The 15,619-nt window shown below is 56.3% G+C and overlaps 1 protein-coding gene across 3 annotated transcripts; it reads left to right on the forward strand.

The window, feature by feature from the left end:
- Positions 1–2,235: 2,235 nt before the first annotated feature.
- CSDC2 (cold shock domain containing C2) lies at positions 2,236–15,368 on the forward strand. Of its 3 annotated transcripts, none has more exons than XM_060656223.3 (5): positions 2,236–2,500; positions 5,784–5,914; positions 10,784–11,082; positions 12,702–12,824; positions 13,404–15,368. In XM_060656223.3, exons 2-5 carry the CDS (start codon positions 5,852–5,854, stop codon positions 13,564–13,566), a joined length of 648 nt encoding a protein of 215 aa, XP_060512206.1. In that variant the 5' UTR covers positions 2,236–2,500; positions 5,784–5,851; the 3' UTR covers positions 13,567–15,368. The 3 variants fall into 3 exon arrangements, with proteins under 3 accessions (XP_060512206.1, XP_060512208.1, XP_060512207.1); XM_060656225.3 differs by lacking the exon at positions 5,784–5,914 and adding an exon at positions 8,200–8,345; XM_060656224.3 differs by lacking the exon at positions 5,784–5,914.
- The last annotated feature ends 251 nt before the right edge of the window (positions 15,369–15,619 follow it).

The raw sequence follows: 15,619 nt of genomic DNA on the forward strand, positions 1-15,619 counted from the left end.
CAGCCCAAGGCCAAAGCTCTGCCAACTCAGGAGTCATGGGGAGAAGAGCCGACCTTGTCCTTGAATTTCCAGCTCAAGTCCTGACTCTGGTTCGGATGGGCCGGCCAGGGCCAGGGGTCCTGTGGCTTAGGAGAGCAGAGAGGGGATTCTCCACTGGAAAGCAGGGAGGCTGTTCCTTCCAGAAGGGACGGTGGGTGGTGGGCAGGGGAGATCGCAGGCATCCACCCTGGCCCCAGCCCTTCTCTTGGGGCATGAGAACCATGGGCCCAGAGCCTGGGGCTCAGGCCCCTGTTCTGTCACTCTGCTGCTTCTCAGCCGGTGACTCAGTGAAGTCCCCAACTCTCCCGGCCCGCTTCCTCATCCAAGTAAACCTCAGAGCTGCTGTGAGCAGCAGGTGAGCTGATGCCCGTGCGTGTACTTTGGAAACTATTATGGTCTTTGGAAGGGAGGAAACCAAGGAAAGCAGAGAAAGGTTTAAGCGGGGTGAGGGTCCCCAGCCTAGTGGTGGAATAGAAACAGAACCCCAGGCCTCAGGTAACGATGCACAAATCACCGTCTCTCAGGTGAATCAGAAACCTAGACTGTCTGAGCCTGATTCTGGAAGGGTGGGGATGTGTGGTGGCCTTGGACAGCGCTGGATTCAAATATCCTTCTAACCAGGTAATGAACACAGTCCATTCCCTCCTGTCTGAGCCTCACGTCCTCGCCAGCAAGACAGGGATGATGATAATAAATGGCTGGCTTTTTGTGAGCCTTAAATGGTAGCAAAGCATGTTGCCTGGCACACGGCCCTCAGTGGGTCTTACAAGCTGTTGTTATTATTTGTATTTTTATGGATTGTTTTCTTTTAACACCCTCCTCTTTTTAATTTTAATAAGACTTCTTTTGAAAAAAAATTTTTTAACGTTTATTTGCTTTTTAGAGAGAGACAGACAGAGACAGAAAGAGAGACAGAGACAGAGCGTAAGCAGGGGAGGGGCAGAGGGAGAAGGAGACAGAATCCCAAGCAGGCTCCAGGTTCTGAGCTGTCAGCACAGAGCCTGACGCGGGGCTCCAACTCACGGACCATGAGATCATGACCTGAGCCGAAGTTGGACGCCCAGGCGCTCCAATAAGACTTCTTTTGAAAGTGCCAGCCTGCCTCGGGAGGACTAAGGATATATACAGCAAAGTCTTCCTTCCTTCTAAGCCAAGGCTGAGGAAAGAGGATGGGAAGGAAGAGAAACCCCTTTGTGGAAGCCTCTTCCGTGGGGCCTGGGGCTTATCTACGTACTGCACTGGCACCACCACCCTCTCAGAAAGGGCCTCTCTTCTCTACTTTACGGAAAGGCTGCCGAGGATCAGAATCAGTAAGTTTTTCCTAAGCGCACATAGCCTGAGGTGCTGGAGTGGAGATTCACACCCAGCGCCTCTCTGAAGTTAAAACTTGGGCCCTGGGAAGGGATGGGGAGCCTGGGAAGGAAGGGGGAGCCGTACAGCCTGGAGTGTGTGTGTGTGTGTGTGTGTGTGTGTGTGTGTGTGTATGTGCCTGTAGCAAGCTTACTCTTCCCTTAGGGTCTTCTTCAATTCAATTCAATTCAATTCAATTCAATTCAATTCAATTCAATTCAATTTAATTGAAATGTCTTCTATTGGGGGCCAGAGAAACAGATGAGTTCTGTGACTTGCCAATGTTCATGTACCTTGTTCACAAAGATTTCGGCCAAGTGAAGGACAGATCTGAGCACAGTGTCAGTGTTAATGGAGGACAGGGGACACTGTGAGGAACCAGAGGGTAGAGGAAGGTCTGAGAGACCCTGGAAACCCGGCTTATCGCACTCTTGTCTGGAGCATCCTCAGAGAAAGCTCCTCTCTGCTGCGACCTCAGTTCTCCCAGCCTCACCCCCCACGCCACAGCCCCCAGCCCCCAGCGTGTGCACACACACACACACACACACACACACACACACACAAGCACTCCCACCCACTAGCTCTCTAATTGCCAGGAATGCAGGCTGCCCTAGCTACTCTCCCCCTGCATTCCTCAGCAGCTACTCCCACCTGGCAGGGCAAATTATACCCTGGCCTGGCAATAAAAGCCACTTTCCAAAAAAAGAAGCTTTAGGGCCCTGAGAGACGCAGCTAACTCTCTCGCCCAGCCTGTGCCTGACTCAGGAGGCGGTGTCTGGCCCAGAGGCAACAGGGCCCCATGTCCCTTTAAGCAGAGAGTACAAACTCCCAACCCAGTCCCTCCCTCTCGCTCTTCCTGACGTCAGGAGGAGGGCGTGTGTGAGTGAGTGAGTGAGGGGCTTGAGGTGCTGCATTCTCTCTCTCTCTCTCTCTCTCTCTCTCTCTCTCACACACACACACACACACACACACACACACACACACACACAGGCGTGCACACAACACATCTTTCAGACCCTCCCCTGCTGGCCAGCTCCAAGCGCCCCGAGAGAGGCAGAGTGCTGAAGGCGGCGGCAGGAGGCAGTGCCTGGACCTCATCTGCCAGGGAGAGGTAAGGGGCCGGTTGGGGGAGGAGGGCACACCAGCTCCAGAAACTGGCTTTGGCAGGGGCGAAGCAGGGAGGCACGAGGTGGCGGGCCGCGGAAGGTGGCTACCTCCCCTGAGACTGGCCCAGCCCAGTCCAGTTTACTCCGGGGACGTAGGAGGATGTGTAGATGAGCCCACCCTGTCCTCCCTCCTCCCCTGCCTCCCTCCCTCCTCTTGGCCCCCAAGGGAAGCTGAGGCTGTGTGGTTCCCTGTTGGAGAGTGTGTGTCTGTATGTGTGTGTCTGGGACTTGTGTCTGGCTCAAGAGGCAGAGAAACAGCAGACACCTGCCAAGCCGCAGCCTCCTGTCTGAGAACCAGGGGAAGAGCCCTGACCGGGGAAATAATCGTGCTCCTGCCAAAATGAGAATGCAGCAGGGAGCAGATGGGTCTTTCTCCCTGGAATTTGGGGCTGGGGCTTGGGAGGGACCATCTAGGGCAGGCAGACAGTTGGACCTGGAGCAGCTGTCTTGTCCTGACTCTATTGCTTCCCAGACGCGATGGGGATAATTGTGTTAATTGGCTTGGAGAGGTGGCTCCATGTAATTATTTTCACCTCAGAGCCACCGCCACCCAGAGCTCTCCTCTCCTCTCCTGAGGCCACTCCTCTCCCCTGCTTGCAGGTCTGGCTTTGACCTCCACTCTTGCCAGGGTGCAGTCCCTGGAGAGCTAGGATGATAAGCCAGGGGCTGCCCCCCCCTCCCCCCCGTGGGACGCCCCGTCCCTGAGTGCCCCCTGCCCCGGCACAAGGAGTCCAGGCAGAGATAAGGGTGATGCTCGCACCCGCAAGGGAGACAGCAGGTTCCTGCCAAGCTGCCAGCCTGCAGGCTCTTCCCAGGGAGAGGGGAGGGGGACGCTGAGCGAGAGAACAATAATAAATACAGCGTGAACTGCTGCAGCGGCTGGGGCTGGGGGAGGGGAGGAGGAAAGCGTGCCCGGGTGGGGGGTGAGGGGTGGGCAACCTCTCTGAGAGCCTGGCACCGTGCCCACCTGGATGTGCTCCAGCAGAGGCCTCTCGATGGGATGGGGCGGTCTCCAGCCCCCCGGAGGATGGGGAGCCGGCTCCCCCAAACAGACTCCATCCCAGAGGCCTCTGGGCCCTCCAAATTCTGGATGTTTCCTTCACCCAGACTCCCTCCGCCTACCCTCACCATTTCCTTGAAGTCCTTTCTAACATCTGTTTCCTGTATCTGCCCCCACCCCTCTGGATGTGTCTGCCCCCTACTCCAAAAAAAGAGGTCTAAGCAGGAACTGTTTGCACGAGGGCCTGGGAAAGGCCGAAGGACAGTTTGGGCCACAGAGTCCCCTCCCAGGCCTGGCTATGTTCACGGATGCCCACTGGCCGTGGAGGGGCTCAGGGGGGAGGAACAGGGGGGTCTTATACAGCCAGCCCGTGGAAAGGGGACACCCACAGGCTGGTCTAGAGGCAGGTCCCCTAGATTGGCACCAGCAGAGGGCGCTCAGGACTTGGCTGAGCTGGTCCCGTCTACGGGTCACCACCAGCACAGCCAAGTCCCAGAGCCTGGTGGGAAGGGGGCTTGGGGCAGTTCAGACCTTCGTCCGTGTGGTGCAGCAGGGCAGGGAGCAGCAAGTAGCAGGGGCGCTTTTCCCCTGCTCCAAAGCCGGTGGAATCGTGGTCACGGGGGTGGGGGCACGGCACGTTGGAAAGCTCTGGGCTTTGGGGTCACACTGATTTGAATTCAGCTACCAGTGTGACTTTGACCAACCCCTTCCTCTGTCTAGGGGGGTTCAGAGTGGGGAAGTGACTCGCTCAGGGTCACACAGCCCGGCAGAGCTGGGATGTGAGCACGGCTCTTGCGCCGTCCATCTTGGCATCCTCACCCCCACCGATGCCAAGGAAGCCCAAAGGCCTTCGTCAGAACAGCCCCCCAGGGACGTAGGGGCACGTGACAAGGAGAGTTCAAAAGGCCTCGATGAAGCTCGAGTATTGGCTGGGGCAGCCCCTCACCCCCTTACACACACACTGTAGGAGGGGAAAGAATGAGGTTTAATTAGGTCACCTCCAGCTGCTGGAGCAGCTTTGGCACTGATGTATTTTAAGGAATGTCTGGTGGCTGGGGGGAGGGGGTGGCCGGGGAAGTGCTGGCTTCTGGCTCTTGGTCCTGAAGCCGTTTCCTCACCCTCCTGGGCCCACCATGGACAAGACCCCAACGTTCAGAAAGCCTTCCCATCGCCGTCCTGTGTTCTCTGTCCTTCCCCTTTTTAGCCACTGTACCCTTTCCTCCCCCTGGCTGCTCCTCCATACCAGGGACTTGGGGCTGGGACACTTCTGTTGGGGGAGTTGTTTTTAAGCTTTCCAGAGTTGGCAAGTGATTCACCCAAGGTCATGGTCTGAGTCAGCACAAAGCCAGAAATAGAACCCCAAGCCCTGTCTCCCCAATTCTTCCGCACCCCTGCTTTTCCTTCTCCAGGGGAGGGCAGGAAATGTCAGGGAGCTCCCCCCCCACCTCCCAGAGGTCTTTCTATAACCCGCCCCCCAACCTCTCCAGGTGCAGAAGCACAGCTCCTGACCTGCCGTGTGACCCCGCACTTCCCCTCTCTGGGCCTGTTTACTCTTCTAAAGAATGGGGATAATGTAATTATGTGGGAGGGGGTCGTGGGGTCTACCTGAGGGAATGGGGCCAAGGACTTGGCACACCACTGGCACGCGGCTAACAATCAGTACATGGTGGCCACGCCTCTTGTCATGTTAGGACTTCCCACGCTGTGTTCTGGTCAATCTGTTCCTCCCACTGGACTGGGGGCCCTCGAAGGGTGGGCCTGTCTCCTCTCATGTCTGTTGTTCCGATGCCTGGCATTCAGTTTCCTTTTGGTTATACGTGGGTTTTTGACAATCTCAGAGGACAGCTGGACTGACCTTCAATAGTCATCTGGACCAGTGATGATTCGAGTAGCTGAAGGGAAAAACGAGGCCCAGAGAGGGTTAAGTGCTTGCTCCAGATCACATAGCACTGGGTGGTTGAGCTAGTTTGCTTTTCCTAATCTGCCCGGAACAAGAGGGATTCTCATGGTCAAGAGAGGACTCTGGTAGCCATTTCCTGCCCCACTCTTTTTGGGGTACCTGAGACTTGGAGGAGCCCCAGCACCAGGACGGCAGTCACCTGCTGACAGGGCTGAGTCACTGCCCACAGCCCCACGGCCCCATGACACCGTATCAGGGCCTCACCTCAGGTTACCCCTGAACAGCCCTGATGTTTGGCTTTTACCTCCCCTGGTCCTTCTGTCTGCAGAATTGCTGGGGTTTGGCCTTCATGCAGGGAAATGAAGACAAGCTTGGCCGGGAGGATCAGAGAGGGAGATGCCCTCTCACAGGTGGACCGTTGATACAGCAGCTCCTCAGCTCCTCCCACCAGCGAGACAGGTGCTGCTATTAGCCCCATCTGGCAGAGGAGGAAACTGAGGCTCGGAGAGAGAGAGGGTCACTGCAGACCCAGGGTTCCAACCCAGGCCATCCGGGGCCCGAACTGCCCTCTGAATGTCCATTGGCTCATCGTGAAGGGCATTGTTTCTGTAAGAGATGCTCCCAGACATACCGAGTCCCTTGGGGGCTGGGCTCTAACTCTGTCTGAACCGAAACGAATGTTCTACAAACACATCTGTTTCTTTGCTTTTGGAGGAGTTTATCTTCCCCTTTAGTTTCTCAGGGAAAGTTCTTCTGGTAAAACTCCAGCCGCGTTTTGGCTGAACCAGGAACAGAATTTAACCTCACAGGAAGAGCACTGTTCGCCTTCAGACAAACCTGGGCTCTGTCACTTCCCTGCTGTGTGACCTTGGGCAAGTCACTTAGAGCCTCTCTAAGCCTCAGTTTCCTCATCTGTAAAATAGAAACAATTGTAATTCCAACCTTTCAGGGCAACTGGGAGATTTTGAAATGGAAAGCAGCCTCCTCAAAGACTTTTGCACGGTGTGCAGCACTCAGACGATAAAAGCTGGGCCTTTGCCTGCCCCTTCCTGCCTCCTTTCTTCTGGAGGCACTGCACTGGAGGGTCTGCACTGGAGGCATCCCCTTCTTTCCTTCTCCCTGGTCTGGCCCAGAGAGGGGAAGGCTGTCCAAGTTCGCAGAGCCCCTCAGTAGCAATGCAGGGCCTGAACCCAGGATTCCTGACTTCCCACTGCAGGGCTCCAGAGCCAGACTACCTTGGTTCAAGTCCTGGCTCAGACATTAATTGCTGTGTGGCCTTGAGTGGGTGACTTAGTCTCTCTGAGCCTCAGTTTCTTCATCTGCAAGACATAGTAGTGATCGCAGCCGCCTTAACGGGCAGCTGCAGGAATTTAAGAAAAAGGAGAAGCAAGGCAGGGACCTGGTGGGTGGGCAATTCTCTGGGGAAGCGGGGAAGAGGAGAGTGAGGGTGGGCTTGGCTCAGCTCAGCTGGGTCTCTCCTTCTACCCACTCCTCCTTCGTCCTAAGCATTGAGCACCCCTGTCTGGGAGGAGCAAGCTCTTACCCGGCACCTACCCAGTTCTTCCCGCATCCCATCCCATCTCAGCCTCACGGTGTCCTCTGGAGGAGGCCTTCTTGTACTCCCCGTTTTCCAGAAGAGGAAGGAGGTGAGGGGAGACCGCAGAGCAGTGCTCTCTGCACTGTGGAGGCTGCCCGGTCACCACCCCCCAGCCCTAACTCCTGCTCTAAGGCCAACTGTGGGCTTCTTCTAGAGAGCTGCTGGGCTGGGATGGGGTTCAAGGGTCAGGGAGCAGTCCCTGCCAGGCCTACAGGGCTGGAGGGCAGGAGCACCTGTCATTGCTCTTATTCCAACCACTTCTCTCCCGCTGCCTGGTCCATTATGGGGAACCCATTCTGGGGAGGGCCAGGAAGGGGGGCTGCTGTCAACCCTAACCCTGGGTAATCAATGCATCTTGCCCCCTTCCCTGAAAGAGGCTTTGGGTTAGGAGGCCTGGCTGGCTGGCGGGAGCAGGGCCCAGCTCAGCTGTGTCTCCCTGGAAACCACTGTGGGCTGCCTGTGCCCCTCCCCCACAAGACCTCCCAGCACCGGCTGTCACCGCCAAGCACAATACCAGCCCTGGGAAAACTGTGCAGTGGGCAGGCCCGCCCTGCGTCCTGGAGAGAAGGAAGCAGAACCTCTGTCCACCTGCCCTCCGTGCCCACATCGCGGGGGAGGGAGGCACCCCGGAGTGAGCTGTAGGGCCCGATGCCTCCTGCTTTCCCGGCGGTGGCATCTTGGGTAGATTTGCCGCCTGCTTTCCTTTTTGATAACAGCTTAATTGCAATATAATTCACATACCATATAATTCAACTGTTTAAGGTAGACAAGTCAGTGGTTTTTAGTATATTCAGAGTTGTGCAACAATGCCACAGTGGGTTTGAGGACATTTTCATCACCCTAGAAAGAAACTTGGCACCCATTAAAATTTACTCCCCCTTGGGGCACCGGGGTGACTAAGTCGGTTAAGTGTCTGACTCTGGATTTCAGCTCAGGTCATGATCCCATGGGTTCATGAGATCAAGCCCCGAGTCAGGCTCCAGGCTCACAGGATGAAACCTGCTTAGGATTCTCTCTCTCTGTGCCCCTCCCTCGCTCACACACACACACACACACACACACACACACACACGCATGCGCTCTCTCTCAAAATAGATAAACATGAGAAAAAAAAAGAATTTACTCCCCTTTATCCCTTCCCCCCCAGGCCTGGCAACCACTAATGTGCTCTCTGTCTCTGTGGATCTGTCAGTTCTGGACATTTCACGTGGATGGAATCACGCAATGTGGCCTTTTGTGACTGGCTTCTTCCACGTAGCGTAATGGTTTCCAGTCTCGTCCGTGTTGGAGCGGGTATTGGCATTTCGTTCCTTTTCATGGCTGAGTAATATTCCAATCTATGGCTATACTACATCGTGTTTCTCCATACATCTGTTGATGGACTTTTGGGTTGTTTCCACTTTGGGCCTATTATAAAAAATGCTGCTGTGAACGTTCCTGTATAAGTTTCTGTGTGATTGCTTTTCTTCTAAAAATGGAATAAGGGGCAACTGGGTGGTGCAGTCAGTTGGGCGTCTGACTTCGGCTCAGGTTGTGATCTCTTGCAGTTCGTGGGTTTGAGCCCTGCGACAGGCTCTGTGCTGACAGCTGGGAGCCTGGAGCCTGCTTCAGATTCTGTGTCTCCCTCTCTCTCCCTGCTCCTCTCCCGCTCATGCTCTGTCTCTCTCTCAAAAACGAATACATTAAAAAAAAAAATTAAAATGGGAATAAAAATGCCACACCTGGCCCTGCCTCCTGGAGCAGGCTCAGGAAGAAAAAGCCCACCTCAGTTTGAGCAGTCATGAGGAGGTATGAGGGGCCTGAGAGGCGGTGGCCGCTCCCCTGCAGCTCTCCTGGCCGGAGGGGGATGGGGGCTGCTGGGCAGGAGGAGGATCTCCACCCCTAGGGACAGCAGAGACAGCTCATCATCCTGACCCAGAAAAATCCCGCTCGCTGTGTGACCTTGAACGGCGGCCAGGAGACCTGCCCTGCTGTTGGGTGATGTGAGTCCTCAGTCCTCCCAGAGCCCTGCCATGCCGTGTTTTGGGGCTCCTTGGACTCTGGACTCCTAAGGAGCCTTAAACTCTTCCCTGGAAATTCTAGGCTGGGGTGGGGCGCAAGATGGAGGCCAGAAATAGGCTTGAGGCTCAGGGATTTACCTCTGGCACCAGGGCCTTTGGGTGAGGGGGTGAGGTAGTGAAGAACAGGGGTGAGGAAGTAGAGAACCTCGCCATCCTCCCTCCTACATGACTGGATTATGAGCGCTTCTTTATATCCCCAGGCTTAGCCACGCCTGGCCATAGCCTGTGAGGGAGTGTGGTGGTGTTTATCAGATCCATTATACAGATGAGTTAACTGAGGCCAGTGGAAGTGCTACCCGAGGTCAGCAGCTAGTACACGGCGGGGCTGGGGTGCTCGTGCTCTCCTGGTCTGGGTGTCCTGCCTGGCCCCAGGCCGCCTGCCGCAGGCTCGGCCAACAGCCTGGTTCAGTCTACTGATCTATCCTCCCCAGGGTTCCACAGCAGTGTCTCTTGGGGCCTAAGACTTCCCAACCCCTGAGGAGAGGGAATGTGTTCTCTTCCCCAATAGAGGAAAATAGAGGACGCATTCTTTCAAGGTCATCCAGGCACTGAGCAGGTGATGAAGGAATTTCTACTGATCAGCACTGATGACAGCAATTTATCGGGCATCTCTGAGATGCCAGACGCTGTCACACACACTCAATCGTGGACTTCGCAGCAACCTTGCATGGTGAGTATCTTCAACATCATTTTGGAGCAGAGGAACGTGGGGCTAAGGAAAAATCACCAGCATTCTCAAGAGCTTACCACGTGCTCATGGTGTTCGAAGCAGGTGGAGAGTCATGAAATCCACACGGCAACCTTCTCCATGAAGTAAGAACCAGCACTATCCCCATTTTACAGAGCAGGAAACTGAGCCAAAGGTTAAGAGTGTTGACAAAGGCTGCACAGCCAGTTAGGTATAGGAGGAGGGATTCAAGCCCATCTGGGTCAGAGCCTGCGTTCCCACCCACCATGATGGAACTGTTGGAGTCACGAAGTTACAGCGACAAAGCTGAGGTTCAAACCCAGGTCTGTGGATTTGAAGCTGCCGACGCTCGTGCGAAACTATGTTCCAGACCATCACTGGTCACCTTACCCATCCCACCTCCCGGACCCCTAGAGTGAGAGAATTAAGCTTCAGGCTGGAAGGACTTTGAGGTTAGTCTTAGCTTGCACCATCCGTCGTGACCAAATACCACAGCCTGGGGGCTTAAACAGCAGACATTTACTCCTCACAGTTCTGGAGCTGGAAGCCCAGGATCAGGGCACAGCACGGTCTCCTTCTGGTGCGAGCCATTTTCCTGTTTTGTAGACCTCCCCCTTCCGGCAGTGTTCGTCACCTGGCAAAGAGGAAGCAAGCTTTCTGAGTCTCTTCTTCCAAGGGCATTAATCCCATCACGGGGCCCCACCCTTGTGACCTCACCGATACCTCATTACCTCCCAAAGGCCCCATCTCCAAATACCATCACATTGGGGGTTAGGACTTCAGCATATGAATTTTAGGGGAAACAATTCAGCTCATAGCAAGGTTAGATGACTGTTTTGTCTTCCTGGTGAGGACCCTAAGTCAGGGTCCTGAAGTCACTGTGTGAGGATTCACAAGCAGGCCAAGCTCCAGACTTGTGCCCGGTGTCTAGAATCTGCTCATCCTGGACCACACTCACCTGTACCTCTCTCTCCCCATTCCAGACGGAGCCTGTGGCTGGTGCGGCTGCCGAGCAGGGCCAGGCCGGGCCCTGCCCGCAAGGACGCCCGAGTTCTTCACCGGCCCCTGAGCCCGGGAGCCCACCAGGCTCTCTTGCTGGATCCGCCATGACTTCAGAGCCCACGTCACCCCCAGTAGTGCCCCCACTCCACTCTCCCAAGTCTCCTGTCTGGCCCACCTTCCCTTTCCACCGGGAGGGCAGCAGGGTCTGGGAGCGGGGAGGTGTCTCATCTCGGGACCTGCCCAGTCCTCTGCCCACCAAACGGACCAGGACATACTCAGCGTGAGTACCTGCCCCCCGCCCAGGCTCCAGTGATCTTTCCCCAGGACGAGTCCCCAGCCCCATCCTTTTCCGACCCCTGTTGTCCTCACTCAAGTCCAGGGGAGCTGTGTATGAACCTTCCAGTAACTACTGTGTTCATTCATTCATCCATTCACTCCACTAAGATTTATTGAGCACCTGAACAGGGGATCCAGTGGTGATTAAGACAGTCTTTGCCCATTAACTGCCTATAATCCAGAAGTAATTTATCTACCATTCACCTCCACCCTGCAGGGTAGGGGGAGAGGACCCAGCTTCAGGCATCGGGGAAGGTGAGGTCCTAGTGGGTTTGGAAGATGTATTAGGTGAAGGAAGTTGGGTGTTCCACATACGTGCATCAACCTGGACAGAAGTGGAAGCATGCGATTGACCTTTGGTGAGGGGTGGGCAGTCTAGACAGAGACCAGCCTTGAGCCTCTAGGATAGATCACTGGATGGGATCACAGGGGGGGAGGGGGTTTGTGGAAATTGCAAAGGAAACTGACTTGCCTTGGCCAAAGAAGAGAGTATTTTATATTTCATTTCATTTCATTTTTGAGAGAGCGAGTAAGCAGGGAAGGGGCAGAGAGAGAGAATCCCAAGCAGGCTCTGCACCATCAGCACAGAGCCAGACACAGGGCTCAAACCCACAAACCATGAGATCACGACCTGAGCCGAAATCAAGAGTCAGACGCCCAAGCAACTGAGCCACCCAGCCGCCTGTTTGTTTTGTTTTCTCTAATAAGCTCCGTGCCCAACGTGGGGCTTGAACTCATGATCCCAAGATCAAGAGTAGCATGCTTCACTGATTGAGCCAGCCAGGCGTCCCTAAAGGAGAGGTTTTTGATGGCAGGCACTAATTGTCCCCTATGTCCAACCCAAGGCCAGGCACAGAGCAGATGCTTAATAAATGATGAATGAATGGATGAGTGACAAGTACGTGAATAGGATACAGCTGCCTCAAAAAGTAGTGAGCTCCCCGTTTCAGGAGGCACTCAAGTTTAGGCTAGATATTCTTCACTAAGAAGTCTTATGACAGGGGGTGCCTGGGTGGCTCAATCGGTTAAGCGTCCAACTCTTGACTCTGGCTCAGCTCATGATCTCATGGTTTGTGAGTTTGAGCCCTGCACTGGGCTCTGAGCTGATAACTTGGAGACTGCTTGGGATTCTCCTCTCTCTCTGCTTCTCCCCTGCTTATGGTGCGTGTGCATGCAAGTGCTCTCTCTCTCTCTCAAAATAAATAAACTTAAAAAAAAATAAAAAGAAATCTTACAACAGGAGCCTATGTAAGCCCAATCTCAGGAGGCGAGGGTGCTGTGTAGAGAGTGGGGGGGTGTGGGGGGGCACTCCCTGGGAGTCAGGAGACCCTCTTGCTGTGCACCCTGGGAAAGCCAGTTCCCCTCTCTGGGCCTCAGTCTCCTTACTGTCCAATGGGACCACGAGAGGGCTGGGCTAACATAACTGCGCAGTTTCTGACCTGGGGAGGCTTTTCCACAGCCCTGAGACGGGCTCTGCAGGCAGGGCCTGGGAGGGCTGTGGGCATCCGGGGGTGGGGGTGGAGTCCCCAGACCGTAGCTCTAATCCCCCTGCTCTATCCTCAGGACAGCCCGTGCCTCGGCTGGCCCAGTGTTCAAGGGTGTCTGTAAGCAGTTCTCACGCTCACAGGGCCATGGCTTCATCACACCCGAGAATGGATCCGAGGACATCTTTGTGCACGTATCTGAGTGAGTCCCTTCGGTGTCCCTATTCTTGGCTGGGTCCCTGCTGCAGGTTCCTGGCAGTGCCTCAAGAAATGCCTCCCCAGGCTTCTCCCCTGGCTGGCTGAAATCTGGGTTCCTGGCATCTTTCTCCTGCTGCAGGGGCTGCGGGTGCATGGGAGGAGGAGGAGGAGGAGGAGGAGGAGGAGGAGGGCTAGGCTGGAGCAAGGACCACCCCCCCCCCCCCCCCAGCCAACCACTGGCTGAGCCCTGGGATCCTGTTTCAGCATCTTGAAAACTGAGAGGGCTGGGCTGGCCCCTGAGTTTTTCAGCCTGAAGGGCAGACATAGGAGAGGCGGTCTAGGCCCGGCCCCCGGCCCTGATGCCCGGCAGAACCTGGAGAGGACACTGAGCTTCTCCAGGCCTCCGGACCTCCTGTGCCTTTCACATCTCAATCCTCAAACAGCAGGGGAGGGACTGCTTAGGGTTCCCACTATATGGATTCGGATTCGAGAGCTCAAACTCTGGGAAGGGAGGGGAGGCTGCCCCCAGCCCGTCTGGGAAGGGGACCCACTGCTGAGCTGACGCTCCTCTCCTGCCCACCAGCATCGAGGGAGAATACGTGCCAGTGGAAGGCGACGAAGTGACCTACAAGATGTGCCCCATCCCGCCCAAGAATCAGAAGTTCCAGGCTGTGGAGGTGGTGCTCACACAATTGGCCCCACACACTCCCCACGAGACGTGGTCTGGCCAGGTCGTGGGCTCCTAGGCTGGGGGGCTCACGGGTCAGCTGCTGGGCGGGTGGGGAGCCACACTGGGTAGATGGGCAGCCTCGGGCTCCGGGCCCCGCTGCGCCGGCTGACCCAGTTCCCTGGGCGGCCTCAGTGTACACGTCAGTCTGTCTGTGCTTGTGGCCGTGAGCGTGTGCCTCCATCCACCCCCGTGACCAGTGACTGTTGTGTGAGCTGGACCGAAGGGGAGGCCACCAGACCTGCCTTCTGTTTGTCCGCTCTCTCCTCCCCCTCCCTGCCACATCCGCACAGGACGCCCTCACCCTTCTGTCCACTGAGCCTCTGAAGGCCTGCGTCAGGCCTGGGAGGCGGGGGCACCAGTGGGCCCACCGTACCAGCTTGTTCCCCTTGCCTCTGCCCCAGGCCTGGCCCCGGGACCAGACTCTGCTTGTACTTAAACCGCCCACCCTGGGCTGGGGTCTCCCACTGTGGCCTGTACCCCTTCTCTCAGAAACCAGGCCAGCGAGAGCTCTGGGGGAGCCTCCCAGCCTCTGGCAGGGCAAGAGGGCAAACGTTGGAGGCAGACAGAGCCCTCCTCACTGCCACGGCCCAGCCTTCCTTCCACCTGCTCTCTCCTCTTGGCATACTGGAGAAGTAGGCAAGAAGGAGCTGAGCGTGGAATGTAGTTTTTGGGGTCCTGGTTTTGCCGGCCACTGTCCCTCCTCCCCAGCCTGATAACAGCTCTATGAACTCGGGTAAGGCCATGTCCCCTCCCCGGGACTGCGCTGAGCCATGCTGCCTCCGCCCTCCAAGATGCAGATCTGGGGAGGGGTGGGGGCGCATCGCCCCCAGTTTGGATGGAGCCATCCCCTTTGCCCTGACCCACAGGCTCTGCTGATACTCCGCCCATGCTCAGATCCACTGGCTGCTGAGGACCCAGTGATGCAGACGCATGTCCCCTCAGGCAGGGCCAGGCATGGGCACCTACAGGATGGCCCTCAGCCTGTGACACCACCAGCCCTGCAACCCCTTGCTGGCCTCTTCCTGCAGCTATAGTAGGTGGCTACTGTGCCCCAACAGGCCAGTGGCTGAGGTGTGATCCCGATCTCTCGAGTCCCTTAAGGGGTGTGTGTGTGTGTGTGTGTTCACTCTTGGGTGGGGGGCTGTTCTGGCCTGGGAGGCCAGGACGGAGCAGCTTTGCCTCCATCCTACCACCACCCCACCCCGACCCTCCTTTCCATAAAACACATCATTTGATGGGAAAAGAAATGGGGGTCAAGGAAGTCTTGCCAGGGACAGTGACCCTTAGGAGACTGGGTCTGTGAATAAAATGGGCTCAAATGCCCAGAATGAGGGGGTATCTGTTTAGAAGGATCCCCAGCCCTGTGGGAGCCCTGAGGCCCCAAGGTAGAGAGATCAGCTGGGGTAGACTCCCCCTCCCCTGTTCTCAGTCCCTGCAAGGCTAGGGGGCCAGAACTGCTGAGATATGCTGGATGGCCCCTGCAAACTGAGAATGGCCCAGCCTGACACCCCACTCTGAGCTGCAGCTACTCCAGCAAGGCCTAGGGCTTGCCCTGGAGGAACAAGGACTTCCTGGCTTCCTTGGTGGAAGGTTTATTGGTGCCCTCCCCACCCCTCCCTTAAGGCACTTGCTGGGAGACAGGATGTGGTGACATCAGCCCAGGGATGCCTGGCGGGGAGGGAGGGGCAGAGGGGCAGGAGGGCTCCTCCAGACCCACAGCCCTGCATCATCAAGTCAGAGATCCCCCTGAGACCCACAGCCTCCCGGACTCCCCCTCCCCCACCTCCTAACACTGGCAATAAACCCTCAACTGTGACTTAGCCTGGCCCAGAGCTGCCTGTCTGTCTGGGTCCCCGGGGAGGAGCCTGGGGAGGGTACCCCAAACCAACCCTTGTTCAGGGCTTCAATGGCCTGTTCCCCTCAAGTGGATCAAAGACTTCCTGTGTGACCCCATGGGGAGTGGAGGGAGTCCCTGCCATCTTGCTTCTCTTTCCTCATCTGCAAAGCGGTGGCTGTAACGTCATCTGTGACTGGGACCAATCATCCATTCAGATGGAATTTACACCATA

Source organism: Panthera onca, chromosome B4, assembly GCF_046562875.1.
Source record: "Panthera onca isolate mPanOnc1 chromosome B4, mPanOnc1 haplotype 2, whole genome shotgun sequence".
NCBI classification, from domain to species: domain Eukaryota; kingdom Metazoa; phylum Chordata; class Mammalia; order Carnivora; family Felidae; genus Panthera; species Panthera onca.

Coding starts and splice junctions, on each gene's coding strand:
- CSDC2 (XM_060656223.3), top strand. CDS start 5,852: ATGCCCTCTCACAGGTGGACCGTTGATACAGCAGCTCCTCAGCTCCTC. Junction 11,083..12,701: donor CGGACCAGGACATACTCAGC/GTGAGTACCTGC, acceptor CTCTATCCTCAG/GACAGCCCGTGCCTCGGCTG. Junction 12,825..13,403: donor ATCTTTGTGCACGTATCTGA/GTGAGTCCCTTC, acceptor CCTGCCCACCAG/CATCGAGGGAGAATACGTGC.